Here is a 26,770-nt window from a genome sequence, read left to right as displayed (position 1 = left end):
TTTTCAAAATTAAAAGATGAGTAAACTAATTTGATATTGTGTGTGTGTGCGTGCGTGTGTACACATTAGTAAACTAGTCTTTAAGTTCTGTTTCGTACTCTCAGCAATACAGGTGAGACCTACATCTTACTGCTCAGGATCCTGTGGGATGTTCCTATGCCAAAGGCATCCTTGGGTCTGGAAGTGGAGACCACACGAAGTCAAGATGACACCACACAGGCAGAAAGTTTGCCTGCCTGCAGTTCATACAGAGCCAGGCAGACCGCTGCACGAGGCAGAAAAGCATGAGAATCTTTTGCAGGCACAAACACACTCTATCTGCCCCTCCGAGCTCCCTCCAGAGCTGTGGTTTCAGTAGGATGATGATCCTGGTCCATACATAGCAGCCTGAGAAAGACCATGGCAGAACTCATCATCAATGTTTATTTCCTACCATACACCAAATATACAGCACTGAACACAATTTTGTTGCTTTGATATAAGAAATATTAATTGTTTGGATAAACAGTATACAAACAAACTACTTCAAATTAAAAAATGCATACATCATTGCCTTTTTGTTGTTTACAAAAGACCCAATTTACAGTATCAATCATCAACATAGTTAAAACAAAAAAAAAATTCAGTGCACATTACAAAACACATCAAGTACAAAGGAGGCAAATAAATACAAACATCACAAAACATCTTGCTTAAACTATGCAAACACAAATAAATTAACCTGAAGTCATAGTAAATTATAGTAATAAATACGTAGGTTGGTAAGAGATTTCTTTTAAATTAAATATATAACAAACTGTTAAAATATTTAGCAAATTAAACTTTTGTCTTTGTAATAAGTGAACTCATCTGTATGCATCTATGAAGTACTGTATAGCAAAATGTTTGCAAGTACATAACTTTAATAGAAAATTTTGTTTGGCGTCCCATTTATAATAGACAGCAAATACAGTAGCTCTTTCTTCTTTAAAATTGATTTTTAAGTAAACACTGTTTCTACCTAAGAACAGACATTTCATTTTCACTAAACTAAGATTCGAGAGTTCAAACGAACCCCAAACCAAAGATAAGCCCCACTTAATGCATAACAGTGACCAAACTTTTATGAGTGTGGAATTACTGTTGGGTATTACTCTTCATTTGTGCAGGTAACCGTAACAACAGCAGAATATATCAAGCTTGTGAATGCCATCACATTCAATCTAAATATCCATGAGGCTAATCAAAAATAAACACTTTTGTTATAGCACAGAAAATTAAGTCCACACCAAATTCATGTGTGCATTTACACAGAGGCACGTCCGCACATGAAATGTGTGTGCACACCAAAAAGGCAGTTTAGCTGGTTGTTTATACCTTTTCCTTATAAAAAAAATAAATATAAAAAAACCTTTGAAACAATGCTTAACTACTTTACAGTCCCTGAAATAGACATTGCCTTTACTATAGCAACTACGAAGCTCTGACCCTTTCAGAAACTCACAATTGTGGGCTCAATTTCGTGTGAATGAGTGTGTCTTGTGACTGTGCCCAAGACTGTATGTGTGTGTGTGTGTGTGTGTGTGTGTGTGTGTGTGTGTACGTATTTGTACTTTGCAGTATTTGTAGTTCGAGGGCAAGACTTTCTTTTACCACACTGAAAATTGTCTTGTTTTCAAATAAGGTAAAACCAGTGTTTCCAATATTCAGTGAAATCACTGGAGTTAATGTTTTTCGTGTCTTGCTCTATTTTCCATTCCTTTCCAGTCAACCCAGTAAGATAAATGCTATTTCAAGGGATATGGTATCTACAAAGTTTTCCATTTGGATGTGTTTGTATTTGCTAAATACAAGTCTACATCAATATTTTTCTTGTATATTGTACCAACATATGGAGGGAAATCCTGGCTGGTCACATAAACTCATCTTGGGATAAAATGCCAAATCTCTGGTATGATGTGGAAAACAGACAAATCTGCATTGCTAAAGGCTTGTGTTTCTTTAAAACGTTTCAAATGAATAATGCATAATAATGAAAACCATACAGCCAAGTCAAATACTTTGCTGATTGCTGTGTTTAATTATTGCTAGCAAATTCTGAGCAGGCGGTTTTCCAGCATCCTGTGCTTTTGTGAGTGCGAATTGCCCACTAGTGGGCGCCATTTATCTTACTCCTTCCATGCAACTCACCATACTGCAAACTCATAACTATAAAAAGTAGGGCAAAGAGGAAAGGGAGAAGTGTGCAATCAAAATCGAACTTGGCCATAGTGCAGTTCTTCAACAAGGATTTTCTTTCACATCTTCCTGTTCACTCATCTAGATCCAGTGAGAGAGGTGATTTGAGAATAACATTTCTATGTAAATCCTATTGGCAAATAAATTAATAAACACACTTGTAAAAATATGGCAGACTTCAAAATGCAGTTAAAAGATAAAAAACTCTTTGATTAGTAATAAATAAAATATAAAAATGTCACATTTACTTTACATATACTTTACAAAAGAAAGTGTGCAATGGAGAAATAAAAGAAAAACATATGAAAATAAATAAGATCTAAGAATTGACTGCATTGTTTTTAAATCCAAAGAGTCTATCATAGTTTTACTTTATTTTTTCGTGTCAGTTGGGGGAAAATATTAGTGCAATGTTGCAGTTGTAAATGCAGTAGGGCAAGCTCCATGCCTTAGCAGTATACAAACCCCTGACAGATCCATCTGGAGTTTACTGCTGTGGTGACTTGTGCGGCCCAGTAGCGCTGCGATCCTACACATGGATGCCCTTCACTGCTTGTTTGATACTCTCCAGTAGAGCTTTGCATTCCGGGGAATAGTCCTGCTCCAGATTGCTGTACATGTCTGTGAGTGTATTTACATAGGCTTCAAAATTCTGCTCACTGATAGGTCCCTAAATGGAGACAAAACACATTGAGCCAATCACAGGGGTTCAGGCAGAGGCAAAAGAGGGGCCATTAAACACTCCAGAACATTAATGGCCATGGTGTGGGAGGGAAGGTTGCCAGTTGAGGGGATAAAGAAGCTTTGAGGGTATGTTGAGATTCACTTTTCTTTTTTCCTTCCTTCCTTCCTTCCTTCCTTCCTTCCTTCCTTCCTTCCTTCCTTCCTTCCTTCCTTCCTTCCTTCCTTCCTTCCTCCCTCCCCCCCTCCCTCCCTCCCTCCCTCCCTCTCTTCCTCTCTTCCCATCTTCTTCCCTTCCTCCCTTCCTTCTGTCCTTTTCTCCCTCCTTTCTTCTTTCCTTTCTTCCCTCCTTCCTTCCCTCCCTCTCTCTCTCCTTCTTTCCTTCCTTCCTTCATTCCCTCCTTTTTTCTTTCTTTAAAAATTTGATTATTTTTATTGGAAAGGCAAACCTACAGAGAAAGGGAGAGACTGAAAGATGTTCCATCTTTCGGTTCACTCCCCAAATGGCTGCACTGAATGGAGCTGAACTGATCCAAACCCAAAAATCAGGAGCTTCTTCTGATTCTTTCACATAAATGCAGGATCCCAAGGTTTTGAACCATCCTCTACTGGTTTCCCAGGTCACAAACAGGGAGCTTGATGGGAAGTGGGGTGCAGTGAGGACATGAACCAGTGCCCAAATGGAATCTTGGCAGTTGTAATGTAAGGATTTAGCCATTGAGCCATCATGCCAGGCCTCACCTGTCCTTCAGTAAGTTCCTGGGATTAATGAGTCTTGATTGTACAGTGTTGAAGCTCATTTGGGGACCATGTAAGATGTGTGAATAGTGGCTGGGCTGGAATCCTCAAACTTGTACTTCTTCATTTGGGAGGCAGCCTCAGCCACAGCTGCAAGTGCTCAGCACAGATGAACCTTCCTGGTTGAGGTTGAAGAAATAGGGTGGGAAGGGGAGCAAAGCTGATTGTCTAACAGCTCTGTGTGCTGGAATTTAAGGAATGTAAGAGTCCAGCAGGTTGCTCATTAGCCAATTTTGGTGGAAAGCTTTCCTCCTCTACATTCAAGCACCTTGTTGAGTTTTCCCTGTAGCATCATTATTACATACTTATCACATTCTCTACCTGCCTTTTAGCTTGACCAGCAGTTCCACAGTCAAGGCTTCTTCATGTGTTATTCTTTTGGTATCTTCCTTGTCTAACATGATGCTCTGTGAAGCGCTCACTGGGGCAATATGAATGTCACAGTGCATGAAGGAAGATAAAGGACAAAGAGGGCATACTATTTCAGCACTGCTGGGACCTCCACTTCCTCATCACTTGCCAAACACAGAGGGCTTGGAAGAAACGGTGATTAAGAGGTCTAAATAGTGGGCTGTGCTGTGACACAGCAGGTTAAGTTGTTGCTTGTGAGACCAGCATCCCATATGAGTGCCACTTCAAGTCCTGGTTGTTCCATTTATGATTGAGCTCCTGGTTAATGCATCCTGGGTAGAAGTGGAAGATGATCCAAATACTTGAGACCCTTTTACCCATATGAGAGACTGAGATGGAGCTCCAGACTCTTGGCTTCAACCTGACCCAGCCCCAGACACTGCAGCCATTTGGGGAGTGAACTAATGAACTAGTGGGCGGAAGATGTCTGTGTGTTTATCTCTTTGTTTGCAGTTCTACCTTTCAAATAACTAAAAATTAAATCTTAAAAAAGGTCTAAATACTACAGATAGGCAGGAAATTATTGTTATTGTTGTTATGTAGGGAGTAAATTATGCAAATGTGAAGGCTGGATAAGCTAAGCAAAATGCCTGTCTAAATTATTAGTGTTGGTCAATCATGATTGACTGCTGCTCTTTAGTTTCTGCCTTTGCTGTACCATGTATTTGTTTCTAGAAGATTTGAGTTGTAGAGTGGGTAAGGGCAATATCAGAAAGCCAGGTCATTTGGCTTGTTCTAGCTTTAGAGTTTTGATCAAATGATAGAACACTCTGAGGCTTCATTTATTTGACGGTAGAATGGGAATCTCCATGCTTACTTGACTTGGTGCTCTTGTGAGATCAACCCTACAGGTTACCCTAAAGAGTCTTGGATGCCAAAGGCACAAGGCACAAAGTATCTCATGTAGTATCATTGCTTTTAATGGCCCTGGCAAAGAGGAACATACTTACACATCCATATTGAAAGAAGGTATCACACAAATGTTCATAAATAATATATCATCTAATTATTACCTTTATAGACACAAAGCAATAGCATAATAATTTCATTTTCTTTATTGATATTTCAGGGAGGTCAAGAAACACATTTAGAACTAGTTAAGATCAGGGCTCAGGCTGAGAAGGTGGGTAAATTGAGGGAATTACTATATTAAACAAAATCTGTTCTATTTCCTCATCATGTTGTTGCCTCATTAAACCATCATCGATAAAATGCCAGCTTTGGGAAACTTGTTGTAAGAAAGCAAGCTGTGAAGAAATTGAAAGCTTTCAACAATGCAGTGCCTCCTTCAAAGATTTATTTATATTTAAGAAAAGGAGAAGGAAATTAATGTCATACAAATCATAAGTAGTTGAATAGATGACATATTTAGACTTTTAAAATAAGGATATTTTATCACTTTCAAGTTTTTACTTTGTGGTGTGAAAACTGAAGTAGGATATAAGGACCATATCGATTGGACTAAACTTTTTATACAATTTTTCAGTAAAGGGGTGGAATGATGCCAAGAACTGGCAATATTTATTTGTACATATATTTGCAGTTTTGCAGAACTGGCCCTCAAGCTTCATATTACCTTATAAACTACACGTCATATCAAATGCCAATCTGAAATGACCCTGATCTTAACAGAACAAGCTTGGCCTTAATCTACTTTAAACATACATGAGTATTTCCCAAAGTTCACAGAATAAAAAAGGAGTTAAAGACAAGTTTGTATTGGCCCATATGAATTTTTGTTTCCCATTCTATGCATTTTCCATGAACTTTTGGAAGAGTCCTGACTTTATAAACTTTATAAACTATGGGTACAATGGGGAAAACAGAATAAGTGAGAACATGATGAAATGGTGATCACTCTGATTACTGCTGACAGGTCTCCTTAAAGTACATGTGTCTAACTGGCAGCCCCATGGCTTAATTGTGGGAAGACATTGAAAACACTTATCATGGAATCCCAAAGTTTTGGCCTTGAACTTACCATCTGTGGAAGCTGGATGTCTGCTAGGCTTGAAATGAGAGCTTGGCTCAGACCTGCCAGCTCCTTCAGCAGACTCTCATTATTCTGTTCTATGAGCTTGTTTTCTTCCTCTATCGTCTTTAAGTTGCTCTCCATGGATGTGATCTAAAATGGAATATGAATTGAATTTGTAAGGTGTACAAACGTCTTCCCTGCAGGAAGACACATCAGTTGAATGTAAATGCCAAGATGCATGCACAATTTGTCTGCATGAATGTACACCCCTTTTTACTGCTTTGGGTGTTGGAACCACATTAATTACACATTCAAGTCTTCCTCCCCCAGGACTACATAATGGATATTTCAAACACACTGTGCCCACAGGTAAACATCAGCTGTTTCACCAAACCCATTTCACCCACAGTCTTCTCCTTTCCAGACATGGCAGTTTATATGTCTCTGAGATTGGTGGTAACCCTGTGGTACTTTCTCTCATACCCCAAATTCTCTGGGCACTTCCTTCAATGAATTCAGGATGAATGTTACCATTGATACTACCTGCTTGGCTGCCACCTGGGCCCAGACACCAGAGTGGGTGTGCCACCATCTCATGGGTAGTCCTGCCACTGCTTTTCCTCCACTTACTCCCTTTTGGATCCTTCCTCAACAGATATGAGATCAAGTTTCTTATGTTGTTAGTGAAATTCCATCATGTTATCTCTTAGGTCAAACCCATGAGTTTGATCTAAGCTCATTTGCAATGAAAGTTGACGTTCTTTAAAAACAGCCGAGGATAGTCCATCTGAACATGTGAGTGGTCTTGTTCTCCCACTGAGGCCATCCTCCTGCTCCCTGCTCCCTGCTCAGCCCAGTCACCTTCAGACACCCCCTTAGTGTTATTTCTCAAATCTCAGAGCCTGAATGTGATTTAGAGTTTTGGCCTTTTTTGGTCTTCATGTCTGAAATCCTCCTCCCTACACCTGTTTGCTGACTTTTTCTTTTTGGCAGGGGTGGGGGTCCACTTGTCCTGCTTAGGATTGAAAGTAGCTTCTCATCTACCCCTTCCTGTTTCCAGAAACAATATACTTTATTATGAGGGATGTTTGATTCTTTGTTTTTTCCCCCACCCCCTTCTAGAATTTAAGCTCCGTGAGGATAGAAAGCTCTGCATTCTTTGCTAGTGATTTAAAAAAAATTCCTATGATTTCTAAACCAAAACATCAAATTCTTTTTGTGGACCCAGTGATTATCAATGGGAGACTGCGCCAAAGGTCATGCCAGGTAAGGAAACTGCGATTGCAATTTGGATGCATTAGAATTTGCTTTGTCCCCAGCTGCTGTGTACTGGATGTGCTGAGTATCAGTAACCCCTGTGATGGAAGAAAATAATGGGGAAAAGACTCTGGGACTTATTTGTACTTTGTTGCATTCTTTTTCTTCTGTGTTGCTGCAATAGTTATTATTAGCAACACAAATTCTTGTATAGAACTTTCCATTTCTGTTTGGATAAATCTGTTTAGGAGATGTACAGACACTACAAAGAAGAGGGCAAGATTGAGATATTGTTTGGATTGGGGAAGGGGTAAAGAATTTGCTCACGAAAATATCCAGGAAGATCTATTCCTAATACTGAAGCATTCAAAAGTCTTCTTGAAAAATCAGGTTAACAAGTTGTGATGTTTTGCTTTAATTTTTAATAATGTTATAGAGTTCCCATTATGAATTTTCCTAAAGCACCGTGTGCCCTATAGGACTCCAACTGTAGGATTATCGTCTGTATTTGTTTACAGAACTTTTGAAGCAATTGGGGAAAAACACAACTAGCTCTGCCCAAACTGACAACGACAGGAAACCCACCTACTCAGGAATTTACAACTATCTTGTTGCTATATTTCATTTGAGATTTCAGTGTATTTTCAGTTGAAATTTTTGAAAAACATCATTATCACTTTATTTTTTGAGAAAGAAAATTTGTTTATAATTAGTACCCCAAAGAACACATTACCTAAGAATACGTTTAACAAAGGAGTTAAAAGATGAAAAATTACAAAACAAAATTGTTACTATCATGATTACTGTAAAGATTACTATTTTATCTTACCTGGGTCTGAAGTTTCATCATATCTGCTTCAATTTTAAGGTTAGATTCATTCAGTTCCTTGATTTCTTCATCCAAATGCCGAATTTCTTCATCACTCTCTATACCTTGAAAAGAAAGTCAGGTTGCCTTAGTTCAACCTGAAAATATGAGGCTTGTACAATGATGAGTTCTTTAATGTTTAATTTATGGTTTGCTGGTTGAAAATTAGACTTCAATTCAAAATTCTTTTACCCAAAGCACATAGATACAGAATTCTGCAAAACAGAGTTAACGATGTTATAAAATTTAATTGCCTTGTAAGAAATGAAGAGAGAAAAGGAAGAACATTGCTTGTCAGTGCATCTCAGCTCTGTTCCAGAAGTGTTGCCTGACTCTTTGCTCACGTGTTATCACCCACACTGCACAGGATTGTGGGACACTCCACACGGTTCCTTTTCCACATGTGAAAGCATTGAGCCTCAGAGAGCTTAAGTGCAGCTCCAGGAATCACTGATGAGAAGTTAAATAAGCTGCATGAATTCATAGTCAGAGACAGAGCTGACATTAAACTCCAGTGCCTGTGCACTCTCTTGCTCATTTGCTGCAAAAATAGTCAGAATGTGAATTCTACTGAGTGAGTGAGTCTCTTGGAGATGGACCTGTCACACTCTAGAAGTGCCAGCTGGGGGTCTGGCCAGTGAGTTAATGCACAGAGAGATACAGTTAGGTTGCCTGTGTTGACCTGAGTGAGAAGCACACATAATTTACAGGAAAGACTATTTACATTGGAGACTGACCACTGGCCTCCACTCCTGTTCCTGAATTGAGTCAACCTGCTGTTTTACTTTGTGCTTCAGTTCTTCTACAAAATGCATATAGTGTCTAGGTTATGAGAGTAAAGGCAAGATCATAAGAATTGCTGGACAGGACATGGTGAGCTCCCAATGAGTGGCTGTATTTTCCCATAATTATTTTTTGGAGGGAGTTTGAACACATCTTTAACATTTTAAGAAATTGAGAAAGTTAGTATCAAGGATGACAGAAGCAGGATGAAAAGTAATATCCACAGTTCAGGAGAATACGACTGAGCCAGTGAGAAAATGAAGAACAAGAAATGTTAACTTTTCTTCATTTAGCTTTGATACAATCATTTGCATGAAACCAGGCTTAGAGAGACTTCGCATGACAATTTATTTCAAAGAGATCCATTCTCCTGTGTTTGGAATAGTTCACTACCTATCTCTGTAGAGAATAATTTTGATCTCCTCAAAAGATTGTTAGAAATGGTCTCCCCCCAAAAATGTTGATTTATCTGGACAGTAAGATGCTGGACACTATGCAAAGTACATGCTTGCAATGAAAGAAGTATGATTGGATTTGAACTGCAATACTGCAAGTAGGTGGAGAAATCCACCATGGGTGGGGGGAGGGTACAGGAAGGGGTTGGGGGAATCCTATGAAACTGTGTTATAAAATCAAATGTAATAATAATAAAAAAAGAAATCTACCCCCCCACCACCAAGGTTATTTTCAAATATATTTATGGGTGGGACTTTTGGGAGGTAATTAGATGAGTTCATGGGGGTGGAGGACCCATGATGGTAAGAGCAGCCTAGGAAGAGAGGAAGATGGACCTGAGCTGGCACACTCACCCTAACTCTTCAACTGACCCCGCATGGCTATGATGCAGGTTCTGGGTATTGTGCTCTTGGGACTTCCTGACTTGCGGGACTGTGAGCCAAATACAATCCTATTCTTTATAGAATACCCACTCTTAGGCATTTTGTTGTAACAGAAAGCAGATCAGGACATTGATTGCAGGTGAACATTCACATTCTCTATGATTCAACAACTCCACAGCTAGGCACACATCTGAGACAAATAACTGCATATGTACAATAGGAGATTGATGCAAAATATCACAGAAGTCATCTGGGATTAAGCCACATGCTTCTCCTGAGCCTTTGCAGAGGAGCAGGGACAGGATCCAGGGGATAAGACATGCGTTCCAGATAGATAAAACAGAAGGCAACTGTGTCCTGTGGGAAGGAAGTGGATGCTCCAGGAGTATAAGAGGGCGAGGTGGAAATAGAAGGTCATGTGGCCCCACCCCCAGGAAGCTCCAGCTTACCTCATGTACACCAGGAGCCAGTGGAGACATGGGAATTAGTGTGAGCTGATTGTTTCAAAATGTAACTTGAATTTGGAGCGGACAATGGATCAAAGGAGGAACAGTAGAAGCCAGAGAACCATGAAGGAGACAATTGCTAAGCCCTGGCTAAGTTTGACAGGCTCCTTACTCCACAGCGGTGGAAGTAGGTGAAAGAGATAATTGACTGCACAATCAATAATAGCAAAAACTTGGAAGACTGGATAAAGAAACTATGGTTCATCTATTCCATGGAATATTACTCAGCTATTAAAAAAGATGAAATGCGTTTCTTCATGGCCAAATGGGTCCAACCAGAAACCATTATGCTAAGAGAAATGAGCCAATCCCAAAAGGTTAGATACCACATTTTTGCCTTAATTTAAGATGAAATTATGTCAGTCGTACCTGAAATTGTAATATTATTACACCCTCAAACAGCCTGTATCACATGCAGTAAGATATTGTGATGTAACCAATGAACCAGTAACCAATGAGAGAAACAGACTGTTTATGATCTTTATCAAATAACTGAAAAGCCTCATATGCTTTTAATACCCTGTTATTCTGCAATGGGTCAGGAGAACTCAGAAATCTTCCACCTTCTTAGAGTGTGTAAGGAAGATGTTAAGTATAATCCAACAAGATTGTAATAGGTAAATTATAGACAGCAGACTCGAATCTGCATTAGACATTAGAAAAATCTGTAAAGACATACAATGGGATCCAACAGCGTTCCTGACAGCCTCTTGACAGGAGGTCATATGCACAGAGCAGGAGGGGACCCCAGAGTGGAACAGGAGGACGGGAGGAGGCTTGTATCCCAACCCCGGAGACTCCTGGTAACCTCCCAAGTGCTTTAACCACAGAAGCAATGGATAACTCATCAAGGACAATCAGTATGGGCACGAGCACTCTGAGGTCAACCATTCCCTATCTGATCTCCCACACAGGATGGATGAAGCCCAAAACCCTCCTCACAGGTTCTAATGACATCAGAACAACAGCTAGGAGCCCCAAGTGGTCCTCAGAAACAGAACAGATAACTTCCTTCAGAAATCAGGAGAGGAGCTTTCTCTGGTCCTTACTTAGTACCAACTTTGGCTCCCCACCCTCTCTTGCAGTGACCATCAGGGTCGCTCCAGAGCCTCCCGAATTAGATCAGATAGACAGAGAGAGACCAGTAAGAAAGCTTAGTACAGACAAGAAAACGTCAGCATGAACTCTCATATACCTCACTAAGTAGGACACAAAGATCATACTCTTCACTAAGGTATTAAAGATTTCTCTGCACACCCCTCCTAAAACTGTTCTGCTCCTCCGTAGTTAACACATGGCTTGTTAGAATTATAAGCCTGTTTGGATTATCCTAAAATTCTCAAAGTTCAGTAAAATCATGCTTGAATACTATAAGCTGCTAAATATAAATATGAAAAAAAGACACAAGACAGCTGAATAGTACCCTATAACCATTTTAAGGTTTATAGCAGTTGGTTATGTATAAACTAAAATTGAGATGTCCATGAAGTAGTTAGAGGATTGTGGCTTTTCATTTGAGGGAATGATATTCTGCCATTACTCTCAAATCAAAGATGGTCTCCCAATAAAATTGCTGAATTTATCTTGATAGTAAGATGCTGGACTCTGCATGATCCATGCCCGCAATGGTGGCATTTTGACTGGTTATGAGCTGTACTACTTGGAGGTCTTGGGGAGGGGTTGGAGAATCCCAGGGTCTGTGGAACTGTGTCGTAAAATGAAATTAAAATGAGATAGTTGCTGCTTTCAAGAAGAAAAAAGGTAATAAGTGGTGATGAGGGTGTGGAGAAACGGAACATTTGCTCACCATCAGTGGAAATATAAATTAGTTCAGACATTATGGAAATGGTATGGCGATTTCTCCAAAATTTAAAAATAAAGCCACCATACGGTACAGCAATTCCACTGTTAGATATCTATCCATTGAAAAGGGGATTGGTCTATGTGCACCCTCATGTTGACTGCAGCAGTGTTCACCATAACCTCTACATGGAAACAGTCTCAGTGTCTATCCACTGCTGAGTAGGTCAGGACATGTGAGCATGACAATTGAGCATGTGCACAATTAAATGCTAGTCAGCCACAAAAAGGATGACCTCTTGTGAAGTGCAACCACATTGAAGGGAATGGATGCCATTATGTTAAGTATAATAAACTCAGTGGTACCTATGGGGCTAATGTTGTGGCATAGCAAGTTAAGACATCAACTGTGGACACCATCATCCCACATGGGCACTGGCTAGAGTGCCAGGGGCCCCAGCTCTGATAAAACTCTCTGTTAACACCATTAGAAAAGCAGCTCAAGTGCTTGGGCTCCTACACCCACGTGGAAAACTCAGACGAAGCTTCAGTCTGACCCAGCCCCAGCAATATAACCATTTGGAGAGTGAACCAGTAGATGGAAAATCTTTCTATCTATCTCTCTCTGTTTCTCTTTCCACCTCCCTCTCTTTCTTTCTCTATGCTTTTCAGATAAACAAAATTTAAGAAGAAAGACATATACTTCATGATGTCACACATATGTGGAATGTGCAAGTTGATTTTAAAGAGGATGAGAGTAGAACGGCAGTCACCAGAGACTGGGGAAAGTTTGGAAGTTCAGATGAAGAAAGGTTGAGCAAAGGGCAGAAAGTTACAGCTAGCATTAGGGAATTCTATTGTGATATTCAACAGTGGGTTGGCAGCAGAAAAACAGTAGCATAGCATACATTTTTCTATAAACAAAGAATCTGTGAATCTGTAAGAAATGGTTTCAAATATTTCTATCATACTTAAATGGTAAATATTTGAAGACAGAGATATATTAACTCTGATTTAAACATGACACAATGGATATGTATATGGTACTTCATAATTGTATAAAATTTTATAAATTAAAAATAAATTAAAAATGGCTAAGGAAAGGTAGAATGTGCAAGACATGTGATGAATGGGGGGCTGGAGGTGAGACGCAGAGGAGATCGGCTACTTCTAGGAGAGCAGCTTGGCGACTGTAATGCTGCTCTGTGAGAGAGAAGACTGGGTAGAGTAACCTGCAGTTGGATGATTAAAGTTTGGTTTGAACCAAGTTAAAGGTGCTTGTGACAGTAAGGCACTTGGTCCTGGGACTTAGTTAGGATTATGTTTTCCCAATGTCAGTGAGGACACCCAAACCCTTAGTCAAGACAAGGCCACTTGGAAGATGTCCTGTATCAACAAGGGTTAGGAGTTAGTGGGAATGGAGGACTTTGAGACGAGAACCTCAAATAATAAACGTCGTCACAGGATTCAATGCTCAATAGGCTCTCCATAAATTCTTGTGAAATTAATAGCTGAGTGAGTTGTTATTTTTCATTATGATTTAATATTAATTGCAAAATTACAGACATAATTGGTAAGTTGTAGATAACATTTATGGCAGCATATAACTGCAACTGTCTTACTCAATTAGTACTTTTTAATATTTTATGACACCTAATTTACAAATTAGAATTTATCATAAGTATGTATATGAAAAACGTGCTGTATAATACATATTTGTTGTCTGTGGCACCATGTGTCCAGTGGAGACTTGGAAAAAGTTTATCATGGGTGAAAGTGGCTTCTTTTTTTGTCTTATTTTTAATTATTTTGATTATTATTTTATGGTACATTTCCATATGTTCCTGGGATTTCCCTTATTCCATCCTCAATCCCCCCTCCCCCTGAGTTCCCCTATATCATTAAAAGTGGTTTCTACCCTAATGTCACCTTTACTCACAGGTTCCTAATGTTTCCAAGTGCCACTCAGCAGTGGGCACTGACATTCTCTTACAGGCATGCTTAGAAGGGTGTAAGAAAGTCATAGAAATTTTGCACTAAATTTTTGTTTGTTCTTTTTAAAAATATTTATTTCTATTTGTAATGCAGGTTTTACAGAGAAAGTCTTCCTTCTGCTGCTTCACTCCCCAAATGGCCACAACCACCAGAGGTGAGTTGATCTGAAGCTGGGAGCTAGGAGCCTCCTCCAGGTCTCCTATGTAGGAGGAACAGCTCAAGGACTTGTGCTTTCTTCCACTGTTTTTCCAGCCGTAAGCAGAGAGCTGGATCAGAAGTGGAGCGGCCAGGATACTAACTGGTGCCTGTATGAGATACCAATGCCATAGGGTGGAGGATGGGCATGCTGCACCACTGTGCCTGCCCATCCACTAAATGTTTTAGTTAACCATCAACAACCCTTTTTCTTTGTTAAAGCATATAGTTAAAAATGTAGAACATGCTTTATTTTCACTCAAAGGTTCTAATTTTTACCTGAAACTAACCTGCACCTATTTGAATAATTGGAGTAGTTATGAATTACAACATTTTCTTTATATTTCATCTAATTATATAAGTGATTGCAAACTGGCATATACAGGAGTGCTCAACTTATAAAGGCTTTTCAGTTGTTACACAAACAAATTCTATTAAGTATCTTGAATAAAATTCTATTTTCATATTGAGTTCACAGGCTAAAATTTTAGTTTTTTTATTTAGGGGAAAATGAATTAATGTAAAGTTGACTATTTTAGTTTAGAGGATTGAAGATGATTAATATTCAGAAAGGAGGGGCCAGCGTGGTGGTGCAAAGGGTTAAATTCCTATCTGCAGTGCCATCATCCCATATCAGAATGCTGATTTTAGCCCCCACTTTAAGAGTTTACAAACATTTTTCCAACCATCTGGCCACACGAATTAACTACCTCAGGAATCTGGACAATACACTCAACCCTTTTCACTGCTTTTCCACATCCTTGAATGCTCAGTGGAAGGTGCTAGATTGAGGGTATGCTGAAGAGTGTTTGCTGGTCCCTGTGCTCTTGGTTCACTGTGTGAGTTTCCCAGCACTCAGTCCCTGATAAAGCCCTAACTTAAACAATGGCATCTGCCGCCTGTTCTGCTCCTACTTTTAGTGGCAGCAGCCTTGCGGTTTACATTGTATTTAGAGAAGGGTTTGATTGAGGACTAATGGGAAATATTTTTCATATGTGTTTGATTCTGGAATTCAGGGATTGGCATTGTGGAATAATGACTAAAGTGTGCCACCTGTGATGCTAGCATTCCGTATAGGTGTCCTTTAAGTCTTGGCATCTTTACTTCTGATGCAGTTCCCCTTAGTGTCTCACAAAAGCAGTAGAATATAATCTAAGTTCTTGAGTTCCTGCCCCCATAAGAGATACTCATAGCAAGTTCTTGGCTCTGGACCATCCCTAGTTGTTGTGGCCACCTGTGTAGTGAAACAGCTCATGGGAGATCTCTCTCTCTCAATTTCTCTCTCAAGCTCTCTCTCACTCTGTGTGTGTGTGTGTGTGTGTGTGTGTGTGTGTGTGTGTTCATCCTTCACTCTGTTACTCTGACTTCAAAATAAATAAAAAGGAAAGAGTTTTTGCTCTGAAATTATTGACTGAGAATATAGTTCTCACTGGGATTATTTAACCTATTTTTTTCAGCTTCTAAAAGGCAGAGTCAGAGTTGAGATTCCTACTTAGTGCAAGATAAATAGCTTACTTCACATACTCTACGATCTTCAGTTTGCCCCATCTTGCTTTCTTGTCTTTGTGTTTCTTTTGTCTGGTATTTAAATTATGTTTTAAATTGCTTTGTTTTACTATCTGTAACTTGGATTTTCTGGCCTTTATATATAGTTTAAAATAAAGTGACATGTAAATGAATACACATTAAAATGCTCCAACTTTTTTAAAATATGTGTTTAGGAATTTCAAACAATGCATGAAAATCATGTTATGGAAAAATCTAAGCATGGATTTCAAATTGTCTAGAACCAAGAAAAAACTTATATTTGTATTTCACTTTCATAAACATTTTGAAGTGCCTCTCTGTGACAGGCATGCAGGCTTGGAGAGCATTTCTGTGGCAGGGGCAGAGAGCTCCAGCCCTGAACATCTTGAGCCTGGAAACAGCGGAGCCTGCATCTTGCCCCTGCCGTCCTGAGTCTCCTCCACCTTCAGTATGTGCACTGCCCTCCCCTCTGTAGCTCTGTGTGGCGCACTCACAGAGAAGAACAGCACCTGCTGGCTGTATTTATTTATCTGTTTTTTATTTATTTGAGAAAGAGAGAAAGAAATAGACATACACAAGTACACAGGGAGAGAGAGAGGAAGGGAGGGAGAAAGAAAGAGAGAGTGAGAGAGTGAGAGAGAGACACTATCATTTGCTTGTTTCCTCCTGAAATGCTAAAAAGACCAGTGCTGAGTTGGGACAAAGTAAAGAATCTGGAAATGTCATCCACATTTCTTAGGTGGGTGACCGGGACCTAATTACTTGAGCCAGGATTCAGTCCTTGGCACTCTGATATGGAACCTGGATATCTTTTTTTTTTTTTTTTTTTAATAATCTTAGTTTATTAGGGTACAAAGGGTCACGGGCTACAGGGTGATATCTTAATCACCATCTTAAGCATTAGACTAAATGCTCACACCTAAGGAGCCTCCTCAAACAAAACAGATGGAGTTCTTAGCAGAAAAATAGCAAGAAGGGTTTTCCTCTCTTGGGTACTACATCTATTCTATTTTCTTTAAATCACACATACATTATTAAACATTAAAGATTAAATTACAGCAGCTAATTGCAGCTCAATTACAGTTATGTGCTAAAGAAGCATCTAATAGAATCTCCAAAGTGAAGCCTTGCAATCATTCTTCAGATGCTTCAGAATGATCTCAGATATGGAAGTCAACAGCAACCTGAGACAATGCTGATTAGAAATCTGAAAAACATAGAAACTATTCAACAATCAAAGCGAAACTAGAGGGTTGAAAATGCAGAACTCAGAAATGCTATGCTAACTGATAAAACATTGATAAAGATGTAGAGAAGTGGATAGAGAAATTTTCATAGATAGCCAATTTAAATCATCCAGTCTCAAGCTGAAGATTTCTCTAAGTACTGAAAAACAAAACCAAAGGATTCAAGTATAGATGCAAGAATTGTTTCTGATAGGATATGTACCAATAAAGCACAGGTTAGCACACACACGCATACACTGGCACATGCAAGAGTAACTAGCATAGCAAAGACAGATGCTCATGACCTCTGTCAGTACATCTGAATGCTCTGCACACTAGTTCTTAGCTGTTTCTGCTGGATAGCCTTATTGGAATGCATGGGAGAAATCAAGAAATTGGTTTTTAGTAAAATTATCGTTGTAGTTCAAATATGAAAAAGTATTTTCTTAAATATATTACTGTTATTCTTCTTATCTAGAAGACACATGGGGGCTGTGACCCAGACCCTGATGGGCTGGTCATTTCCATGCAACCTTACCCCCAGTGGCTTTGAGCTTGATGGTCATCAATTCTTCAGATACCTTGCCTTTCTTGATAGCTTGTGCATTGAGAGGACACCCAGATAAGCTGGAAAAAATAAATAAATAAATTACGCCCATGTGTGAAAAGTGTATTATTATAAAGAATAGAAAGTCTTTTCCCTCTATCTTTTTATCTTTTTGTAACTATCTGATAATAGTAATAATAGCCACATGCACTTTGCAGTAATACCAAATGACAACAAAAGTCCTTATACTAAAACACTATTTTACCCATTAAGATAAAGTAGGGATATTTGCTGCTGATATACTTTCATGATTTCATTCATTTTGCTAATGTGCTGTCTAGTAGCATTCTTGTGAATAGCCTGCTAAGATATGAAAACAAGGCTCTCATTTCAAAAATTCCACTTGCTTTGTTGTATTGTCTAATGCAATTAGTTATATATATAGTCCCACATTGAATGGAGATGCTGAAAACAACAAGGTCCTATCTGGTTTTGGCCAAGCATGAAAGTTTATTGTACACCCCAGCAATTTTATGCTGTATCTTTAGTTTCCTTCTTAAGAAGAATTGATGGACGATAACTTATTCAATGAAAACCTTGATTACAGTGCACAAACAAATTTCAGTAAAAATGCAACATATGCAGCCGAAGCTCAATGGCACAGTTGGCTAATCTTCCCCTAGCAAAGCACTGGCACTGGTGCACTGGTTCTTATCCTGGCTACTCTACTTTCCATCGAGTTCCCTTGTGACTTGGGAAAGCATCATAGGACAGCCTTGGGCCTTGTGGCCACACAGAAGATCTGGAAGAAGCTTCTGGCTCCTGGCTTCAGATCGGCTCAGTTCTGGTAGTTGTGGCAATTTGGGGAGTGAACCATTGGATGGAAGATCTTTCTGTATCTCCTTCTCTCTGTAAATAAATTTTTTTTAATTTTTCAATAAAAATAGATAAATCTTAAAAAATAAAGTAAAAATACAAAGCACAAACTGATTTTTAGCTATTATTTAACTTTTTGAAGCTAGAATTCCATTACAATGACTGTACATCTGTGTGCTTTAATATAGCATTAGCCTTCTCAGACTGTTATGTTTTCAAAGGAACTTTTATTGTAAGATATAAAGCTAGATTAATAGTAATTACACACTTTTATAATAACTATATATTTCTGTTTATGTCTGTGTATTTTCATTTTTATAAATGTAAAATTTAAAAAATACTAGAAGATGTAATTATGATGTAAAACACAAAATATCAGTATCTCTCCCAGAAGAATTTCCATCCACTGATTCACTCCTACAAATATCTGCAAGGGCAGGGACAGGTCAGGCTGCAGCTGAAGTTAGGAACTCAGCTCAGGTCTTGCACATGGGCCACAGGGCCTCCAACTACTTGAGCCACCATAGCTTCCAGCTGTCTCCCAGAGCCTGCACCAACAAAAAGCTGGAGTTAGGAGCTGGAACCAGGAAATGAACTCAGGTAATTCAATATCCACTTTCTTAATGGATAGGCAAAATTCCAATTTCTAATATTTTCTATCATTGTGCACATGATTATTAGTGAAGTCACTGCAAGACAGTGAAGCCACTGAGCAGAAACTCTTCCATAAGGAGACTTGATTAGTGAGTGCTGTTTTCAATATGAAATAATGATCTAAATTCATAATGAAGGCAAATGTGATACACATGGGCATGAAATTGAAAAGCATCAACAAATAAATGACTTGAATGATTCAAGTTTTTTCTAGCAACTGTTTTCTTTCATACATGAGGGCATTGTAAAAAGTTTTTGGATAATAGAAAATTTTTTAATTAATTTTATTTTTGATGAGTTTTACATAGTTGAGTAGGGTGTGAAGGGTCAGGGGCTAGAGAACCGTTTCCACATTCTCTTTTTTCCCTTTCTGTATCTGGGGGAAGGGGAAAGATAAGGGAGAAGCCACATTCAACCTCCCAACCATGCCAGGGCCTCCAAATGTGGGGCATACTCAGAGGATCCTACTAAAGTGGTTTTGAGAGTTCAACAGTTCTGAATTTCTGCCGATCTCATCACTCCAAGCATGGTTAAACCTCTCCAGACTCCACTGACTGACATAGTCCACCTTAGAATCTCTGCCCAAATAATCACTGCCAATACTTGACTGGGGTAGTTGATCAGTTTGTTCTGTCCTCTATCCTCTGTTATGGCACCAGGTGTCCTCTGAAAACTCCAATGTACTGTCATATCCTAAATGTGCATCTGGATATGCTGTCTACTGCTCCCTCTAAGCCACTGAGGAGGCCCAGCTCTGCACGTGCACTCCATAATCAGACCATGCGATTTTTTCCAAGGTTGGAGTTCTAAGTCCAGCGATTCAGGTGAGTGGATCCCCAATGAAATAGCATCTGAGGTTATCTCAGATCTGATTCTTGTGTGTGTTTGCCAAAGCAAGGTCCGGCACAGCCCATTGTCCAAATCAGTGTATGCAGATACTGTTAGTTGAAATTACTGGGTCAGTTATTTCCAGTCCTGTCTTCTATGCAAACCAATGGGTATTGCAGTCCAGCCTGGTCCTGCCCACCACACATTCAGCCTTCACATAAACCAGTGGGAGCTGTAGCCTAGTCAGAGTAACCTCCAATTACCCCCTTCAGGTCTGCCCCTGCCCTGGTTCCTATACTTGCCAGTATGTACAACATTGTGCTCTTATACATGTCAATAGGCATTGAAGCCTAGTTGGACCCAACCAGCTCCACTATCCAGTCCACTCTGGTGCTTACGGATGCCATTTTCTGTCTAATCATGCCTGCCCCTAGTCCTGATTCTCTTGTTCACAAATGCAAATAGTAATCCAAGAGGGAGATAACCTACTGTTTCCCCAATGTGCCCACTTCCACTCCCAGATCTTGCACTCTCCAGGCAGTTCTGCAGTTTAGCTTGACAGAATTAGTCCCCTGTACCAACAACTGCCAGCTGATGCTGCAGCAAATCCCAGTCAACTCTCTCCAACTCTGGTTTATGCATGCACCACTAGGTACAGACAATCCAGCCTGGTTTTCCTCTGACCCAGCTCACATGCAGGCCAACAGGTGTTGTAGCTCTGCCAGGGCCTGGTCTGCCCCCATCCCAGCTCTCATGCTCACCAGTGGGAATAATGGGGTGGATAATAGAATTTACAAGTAAGTTTATTTTGGTGGAAAAAAAATGAAATCCATGCATACAAAAGCTCTTCAAAAAGTCTACTGGTAATGGATATTATGAAAAAAACATATATTTCAAATCTTTTGAAACACACACAAAAATATTTTGTTTCTTGAGAAAGGGAGAGAGAGAGGTGCCTTCCATCAGCTGGTTCACTATGCTGCAATATCCGAGGCTAAGTCAGGTCAAAAGCAGCAATCAGGAGCTTCTTGGTGTTCCCTAATATGATTGCAGGGCCTGAGCACTTGGGCCAACTTGTGATGCTTGCTAGGCCACCATCAGGAGAGCTTAATAGGAAACGGAGCAGTCAGGTTACAAACTGACTGACACCCATATGGGATGATGGCATTGCAGGTGATGACCTTACCCATGTACCACATTGGCTCCCAAATAAACATTTTTTTTATTTCACTTTTCCAAGAATGCTTTGAAACGTACTTGTACTTTTATAAAAAAATTACAAGACTTTTGGAAGACTTAATTTTCTGATAGCATTGATATAAATCTTCAGTACTGAACAATGTCAGAATGCCCCAATTTTACTCACTTTATACAGTACTCATCAGCAAAGCATATGTGGCTCCCTAAAAGCTTCAATGGTTTTAAAACTGGCATCTTGTGCAGAGGCCTGCATGACTGAAAGAGGGTGCACTGGTAGGACACACGTGTGGCAAATCTTCCAAATTCTTTTCCTTTGGACGGAATGTGAACCAAAGAGCTGGACTGAGATCACTCTTTCCTAACAAAGGCCTTGGATGAAATAGCCAACACTCAAAGACAAAAGAACTAAGTGATTGTGGGATTATTAAAGAGTGCCTATATTATATTCTTAGTGTTGGTGACTGTGCCATTTTCTTTCTGGATGTTGTGGCTGAATCACATCTCCTCAACAGCAAATGACTGCAATTTTGGCTTGAAACTGAGCCAGTTCATGAGAGGGAAGGAATGATATAAATACACAAGGTGAACATTTACAATTGTACAATACAATAGAATAGATATCACTGCTTGCACCTGATGCAAACCATTAAAAGACTGAACCATATAAAAATAGCAACAACATTTTGGAATTCAAAATCCAAAGGTACAGTTTTTTAAGATCCCTTGAAAGGCATGTTGTGTTTTCAGACATGGAGAAAATAGCATTTTCACTCTTCAGATTGTATCTATTTAGCAGGATACAACATTATAACATTGAAAACGCTACAACTAATGTTGTTTAGGAGTATTTCCCTCACCAAAGTATCCTAGTTGACAACCAGTCCCAATGACACAGCAAAAAGACAGAACACAGATGTTACCTTCTGTGGGTGACGAAGACATTATTTACGTGGCCCAGCCCATTGCAGCCTGGCAAGGGACAATGTGGCAGTTCCTGCTTGTTCAGTTTCCAGGAGAGGGGTGTTCCATTGAGAGGATTCTCCTTCTGTCTTTTGGCAGCCAGGGGACAGCCAGAAGCTGTGCGGTGTGATGTGTATTTACCTGATATGTGACCTTGGCCATCACATCCCATCACAGGACATCTGGAGAGACAAAAGACATTACTGGTTGGGAAGAAGGTGATGACAGTTCTTGCCTATCCAGAGGACACACAGTGAAATTGCAGTTTTAGAAGAAACCATCACAGCTAGCCAGACAGCATAGCGTTTGTAACCCCAGGGGGAACCAGCGTTGAGACATAGCAGTTGAAGTCACTGCTTGTGACAGTGGTTTCTTACATGTGAGCTAGTTTGTGTCCTGACTGCTCCATTTCTGATCAAACTCGCTTAAAGTTGCCTGAGAAAAGCAGTGAAGATGACTCAAGTACCTTGGCTCCTGTCATTCACTTGGTATATCCAGAAGTTTCTGGCATCTGGTTTCATCCTAACCCAGCTTCAACATAGCAGCCATTTGGGGAATGAACCAGCAGATAGATGAAAGATATTTATCTTCTCTTTCTCTCTTTTTAACTTTGACTTTCAAACAAATAGATCTTTTTTTCTTTTTTAAGTAGCATTAGTGGTCAGCAGGCCCTATGTTAAGCAAATTTTGTGTATGAGCTCATTTAATATTCACCATGAAGATCTGAGTGGCGAATGTTATAATCCCATTTTATAGGTGGAAAACATGAGGCTTATAAAGCTTAGATGACCTTCCAGGAATTTTATAAGAAGTGGAGCCAAGTTAATGGCCACACATTTTTAGCTCTAGAGCCAGTAATGTAAGCACCATGTTAAATTACTTTTGAACAAAGACCAAGGATTATGAAATGTTAACTGCCTTGACCATTGTGATATGGCAGTACACTCACAGGAATAAAATCTGGATTTCTCAATGATTAAATTTTGCATTTAGACCTTGTATTTAGAAGCAATTTAAATTTCAACATTTATAGCTATGTTTATAAGGAGTCTTCAAAAAATCGAGGGGAAGATGCATATTACAGAAAAAAGCATGCTTGGATTTCATCATTATTTTGCACCAAAATAAACTTTGTAGTTCCATTTTCCATTAGTTTTAAAGTATCCTCATATTGCCCAAGACTGTAGCATTTTTCTTAGAGTAGAAGCCGTTCAGTTTAGATGTAATTCTGCCTTAAAGTTTCAAGGAGAATGGTGCCATTATTTGCCTTTCCAAAGAACTTTCACATTGCTACCTCCTTTAAAAACCACTGGAGAAGGCATAACCCACCTCCTCTGCTTTCCCATCATCAAAGAAATGTGGAAATAGCTCTACATAGAAAAGTTCTCATCAGAATCCTCTGTTTTATCAGGTCAAACCCTCCCCCAAACTCTGATGATGCTCAACTTCAGGTCAACATTAAGGTCCCTTCCATTGGGCAAAGATCCAGCTGTTGCACTTACTTAAGTTCAGGGTCTTCTTTCTCTTCCTTGGTGGGGGTCATCTTGACACCACCTTTCCTTGCTCGGGGACAGCCAGACAAACTAAAAAACATATCCAAGAAAGAATAATGCAAAACCATGTGATCTCACTGAGTACTGCTGATTTGCAGTTCCCAGAAATGGGGTCAGTCCTACCTTCTGTGGGAAGCATAGTTTCCTGTCACATGTCCTGAACCGTCACAGCCAGGAGTCGGACACCTGGGGAACACAAACAGAGTGTGAAGTGTGTGGTTGGGGAAAAATCACAGCATGTTCAAGCAGAACTCCACCAAGGCACTCGCTTTTTTCAAGGTTCACTCTCTTTTTAAGCACCATTAGCTTTGGTCTAGGAATTCATGCTTGAATGTTAATATGAATAACTTCTAGGAGATGCTTGGTACACAATGTATTAGTTGTTGCCTTTTGTACAATTAGTTTGTCCTTGGATACCTTATATTACAAGAAACTTGAAAAGTAGCTCAAGACTTACAGCTGGGCTTTTGTATACATCATGTAATCATGGGAGAAGGAAAGTTTTCCAAATTTCTTTTATGAGTAATTTGTTTTCTCTGATATGCTGAGCTACTTGACAGTGCATTTGTTCCAGGTGAAGAGTGGTGGTATGTGTGAATTTCAGAGGCATGGAGCAGAAATATGATTTCCAAAAATTCTGAAGAATTAACACCTAGTCTATTCTGCCTCATGACCAAGGCTAAATGATCTTTTGGGAAAACACTATCAATGACTATTACTGATGTTCAACTGCAAAAAGATGAAAAAGAAAGGAATTCATTTCCATTTGGAATACTGATTAGAAATAGATTTCATGTAGTGAACTTGAAGACAAAAATATACATGGGTTTTCATTGTTTTGTGACCCTAAAAAAACTCCCCAATACAAATGAAAAACTCCCCAATACAAATGAAAACACTCAAGTCATCACAAAATACCTCCTTTTGTGAAGGCTCCTACTGATATTACCACCTGTTATGATTTTACATCAATTCTCTATTCAAACAGAGGAGTTCCATATGAAACAAAATAATAACCAGAGAAAAGCATGACGTCATCCCTTTCCCTGAATTCTGCCCTATGGATGGAGCTGGCATTGAGGTGGAGAAGGTTAAGCCTTTGTCTGAAAGGTCAGCGTTCCAGTTGAGCACGAGCTAGACTCCTAGATGATCCATTTTCCTACCAAGGTTCCTGGTAATGTACCGGGACAGGAGCAAAAGGCAGCTCAAATACTCGGGGCCTTGCGATCCATTTGGGAAACCTGAATAGACGTTCCTCATTTCAGCCTGGCACAGTTCCTATCTTTGCTGCCATTTAGAGAGTGAACGAAGAGGTGGAAAACAAGTCTCCCCTGTCTATAATTTTGCCTTTCAAATTGATAAAATAGTTTTAAAAAAAATTTTATCCCACTTAAATTTCTCAGGATGCCTTCATATTTGGTACTAAGGCATGAAATAGACCATAAATCTTGCCCCCTCCCCAGTGAAACAAAAAATCGCCATACATCTCTTCTAGCTAACCTAAAAAGTATACATTGAGTCTTTAGTTGTCCTCTTTAAAAACATAATTTGTATTTTCTACTGTAAGAAAGGGGTTGCATGCTGATCTTATTTCTAGTGACTTTTTTTTTTAGTATGTTAGTGCTTTTACTAGCAAGTTGTAATTATTGAAGCAGCTGTGCAAATAACCATTTTGGAGATTCTCTTGAACAGCTAGACAAGAGGCCAATGAAATGTATCTATTTTTCCTTATATTGCAAAAATCAAAGAAATTATTTATTTGATGGCTCTATAAAATCTAAATATAGAATATTAAAATAGGACTTCTCAATCTGCATTCTTTCAAGATACTATTAACTTTTTAAATAAATAATGTTTAGAGAAAGAAATTAAGGGAGCCAATTACTGCAATTAAAATGTGACATTGGAAATGTACAGTAATTGAATAAAACACTGTTGCATGCCTCACTATTCATCTTTACTACTCAATAATCATGTAGTGATTATTCATCATTATCTAACATTCTTATAATTTCAGCCTAGATATATGGAAGTCAATAAAATTTGTCTAGAATCTATATTGACATTTTAAATTGCAGTTTACACTTTCAAAATGAGAAAAACTATATTCCATAGTTTATTTTTGGTATCTCTGGTACTGACCTATAATATCCATTAACAATAAATGAGTTATATACTGTGCTATATGCATAATTTAACAAGATATGAAAATAAATGGGATGAAAGAAGATAAAAAGCAGAAAAAATCAATATGTAAAATTAATGTATATGTAACTGAGATTTTTTTAAGCTAGGTAACACAAGGCGAAATGAAAGCTGTCTCCAAAGCGAGAGGCAGCTGCATCATTTTAAAAGATCCTAAACTTTCTGCAGATACACACATGTTGCCTTAAAAATACTACACAATTTTTTCAAAATTAGATGAAGAAAAGTCTTCACAACACTCTCATAGACCTCTTGATTATCATTCCCTTAGAAATTAATGCCCCTAATCCACTAAGGTAGATTAGAGTGAATTGGCTTTGCTTGTTCTATCTTTCTGGAGATAAGGCCTTTGTTACAATTTAGTTGGATGCTTGTTACGGTTTATCACAGGGAGGCTAGGTGACAGAGTGGCATCCCGGTGCAGGAAGGTTTGGGAAGGTGCGGGAAGGGTGAGGTGCCAAGGCTGTCAACACTTACTTAAGCTCCTGAGAGTTTGCAGCCATGAGGGACTTGAGAGTTTTATCTGCTAACGGGCATCCAGAAACACTAAAAAGACAGAAGAAAACAGAACTGACGTTAACAAATCAGACTCCATTGGCTTTCTGAGACTGTAAACATGTAACTGGGGATTGGGGAAAAGTGACTGGATCTAGATCTGACTTTGTTTCTCTAACCTGGGTATTTCAGTTATTTCGCATAGAGTCAGACTTGCTATTTATCAAAAGAAGAGTTTTTCCAGCGAGACAACCTAAATCTGGAGTTCAGTGAAACAGTGACATTGACATAGAACATGTTCCCTGTTGCACTGACAGGTGATGATGGCTTGAATATTTCAGCCAGTGCCCACAGGAAAGCAAATCAAATCAGTA

General features: G+C 39.2%; 1 protein-coding gene across 4 annotated transcripts in view; it reads right to left on the bottom strand.

Annotated features, from left to right (window-relative positions):
* Window positions 1-362: 362 nt before the first annotated feature.
* The window catches only part of ST18 (ST18 C2H2C-type zinc finger transcription factor), a 98,074-nt gene continuing 71,666 nt past the window's right edge, over window positions 363-26,770 (bottom strand). For 2 of the 4 annotated variants that reach the window (XM_040972712.1, XM_040972713.1), the window contains 8 exons: window positions 26,379-26,447; window positions 23,820-23,882; window positions 23,646-23,726; window positions 22,104-22,325; window positions 17,617-17,705; window positions 8,169-8,272; window positions 6,089-6,232; window positions 363-2,887 (listed from right to left, as the gene is read on the bottom strand). In XM_040972712.1, coding sequence (XP_040828646.1) covers window positions 2,747-2,887; window positions 6,089-6,232; window positions 8,169-8,272; window positions 17,617-17,705; window positions 22,104-22,325; window positions 23,646-23,726; window positions 23,820-23,882; window positions 26,379-26,447 — 913 coding nt within the window. In that variant the 3' untranslated portion in view covers window positions 363-2,746. The remainder of the gene's footprint in view (window positions 2,888-6,088; window positions 6,233-8,168; window positions 8,273-17,616; window positions 17,706-22,103; window positions 22,326-23,645; window positions 23,727-23,819; window positions 23,883-26,378; window positions 26,448-26,770) is intronic. The other 2 variants (XM_040972715.1, XM_040972716.1) reach the window with 1 other exon arrangement.

The sequence above is a fragment of the Ochotona curzoniae genome, unplaced genomic scaffold (genome assembly GCF_017591425.1).
Source record: "Ochotona curzoniae isolate NIBS_2020 unplaced genomic scaffold, NIBS_Ocur_1.0 contig_2318, whole genome shotgun sequence".
Taxonomy (NCBI): domain Eukaryota; kingdom Metazoa; phylum Chordata; class Mammalia; order Lagomorpha; family Ochotonidae; genus Ochotona; species Ochotona curzoniae.
This window is presented reverse-complemented; position numbering and strand designations above follow the sequence as displayed.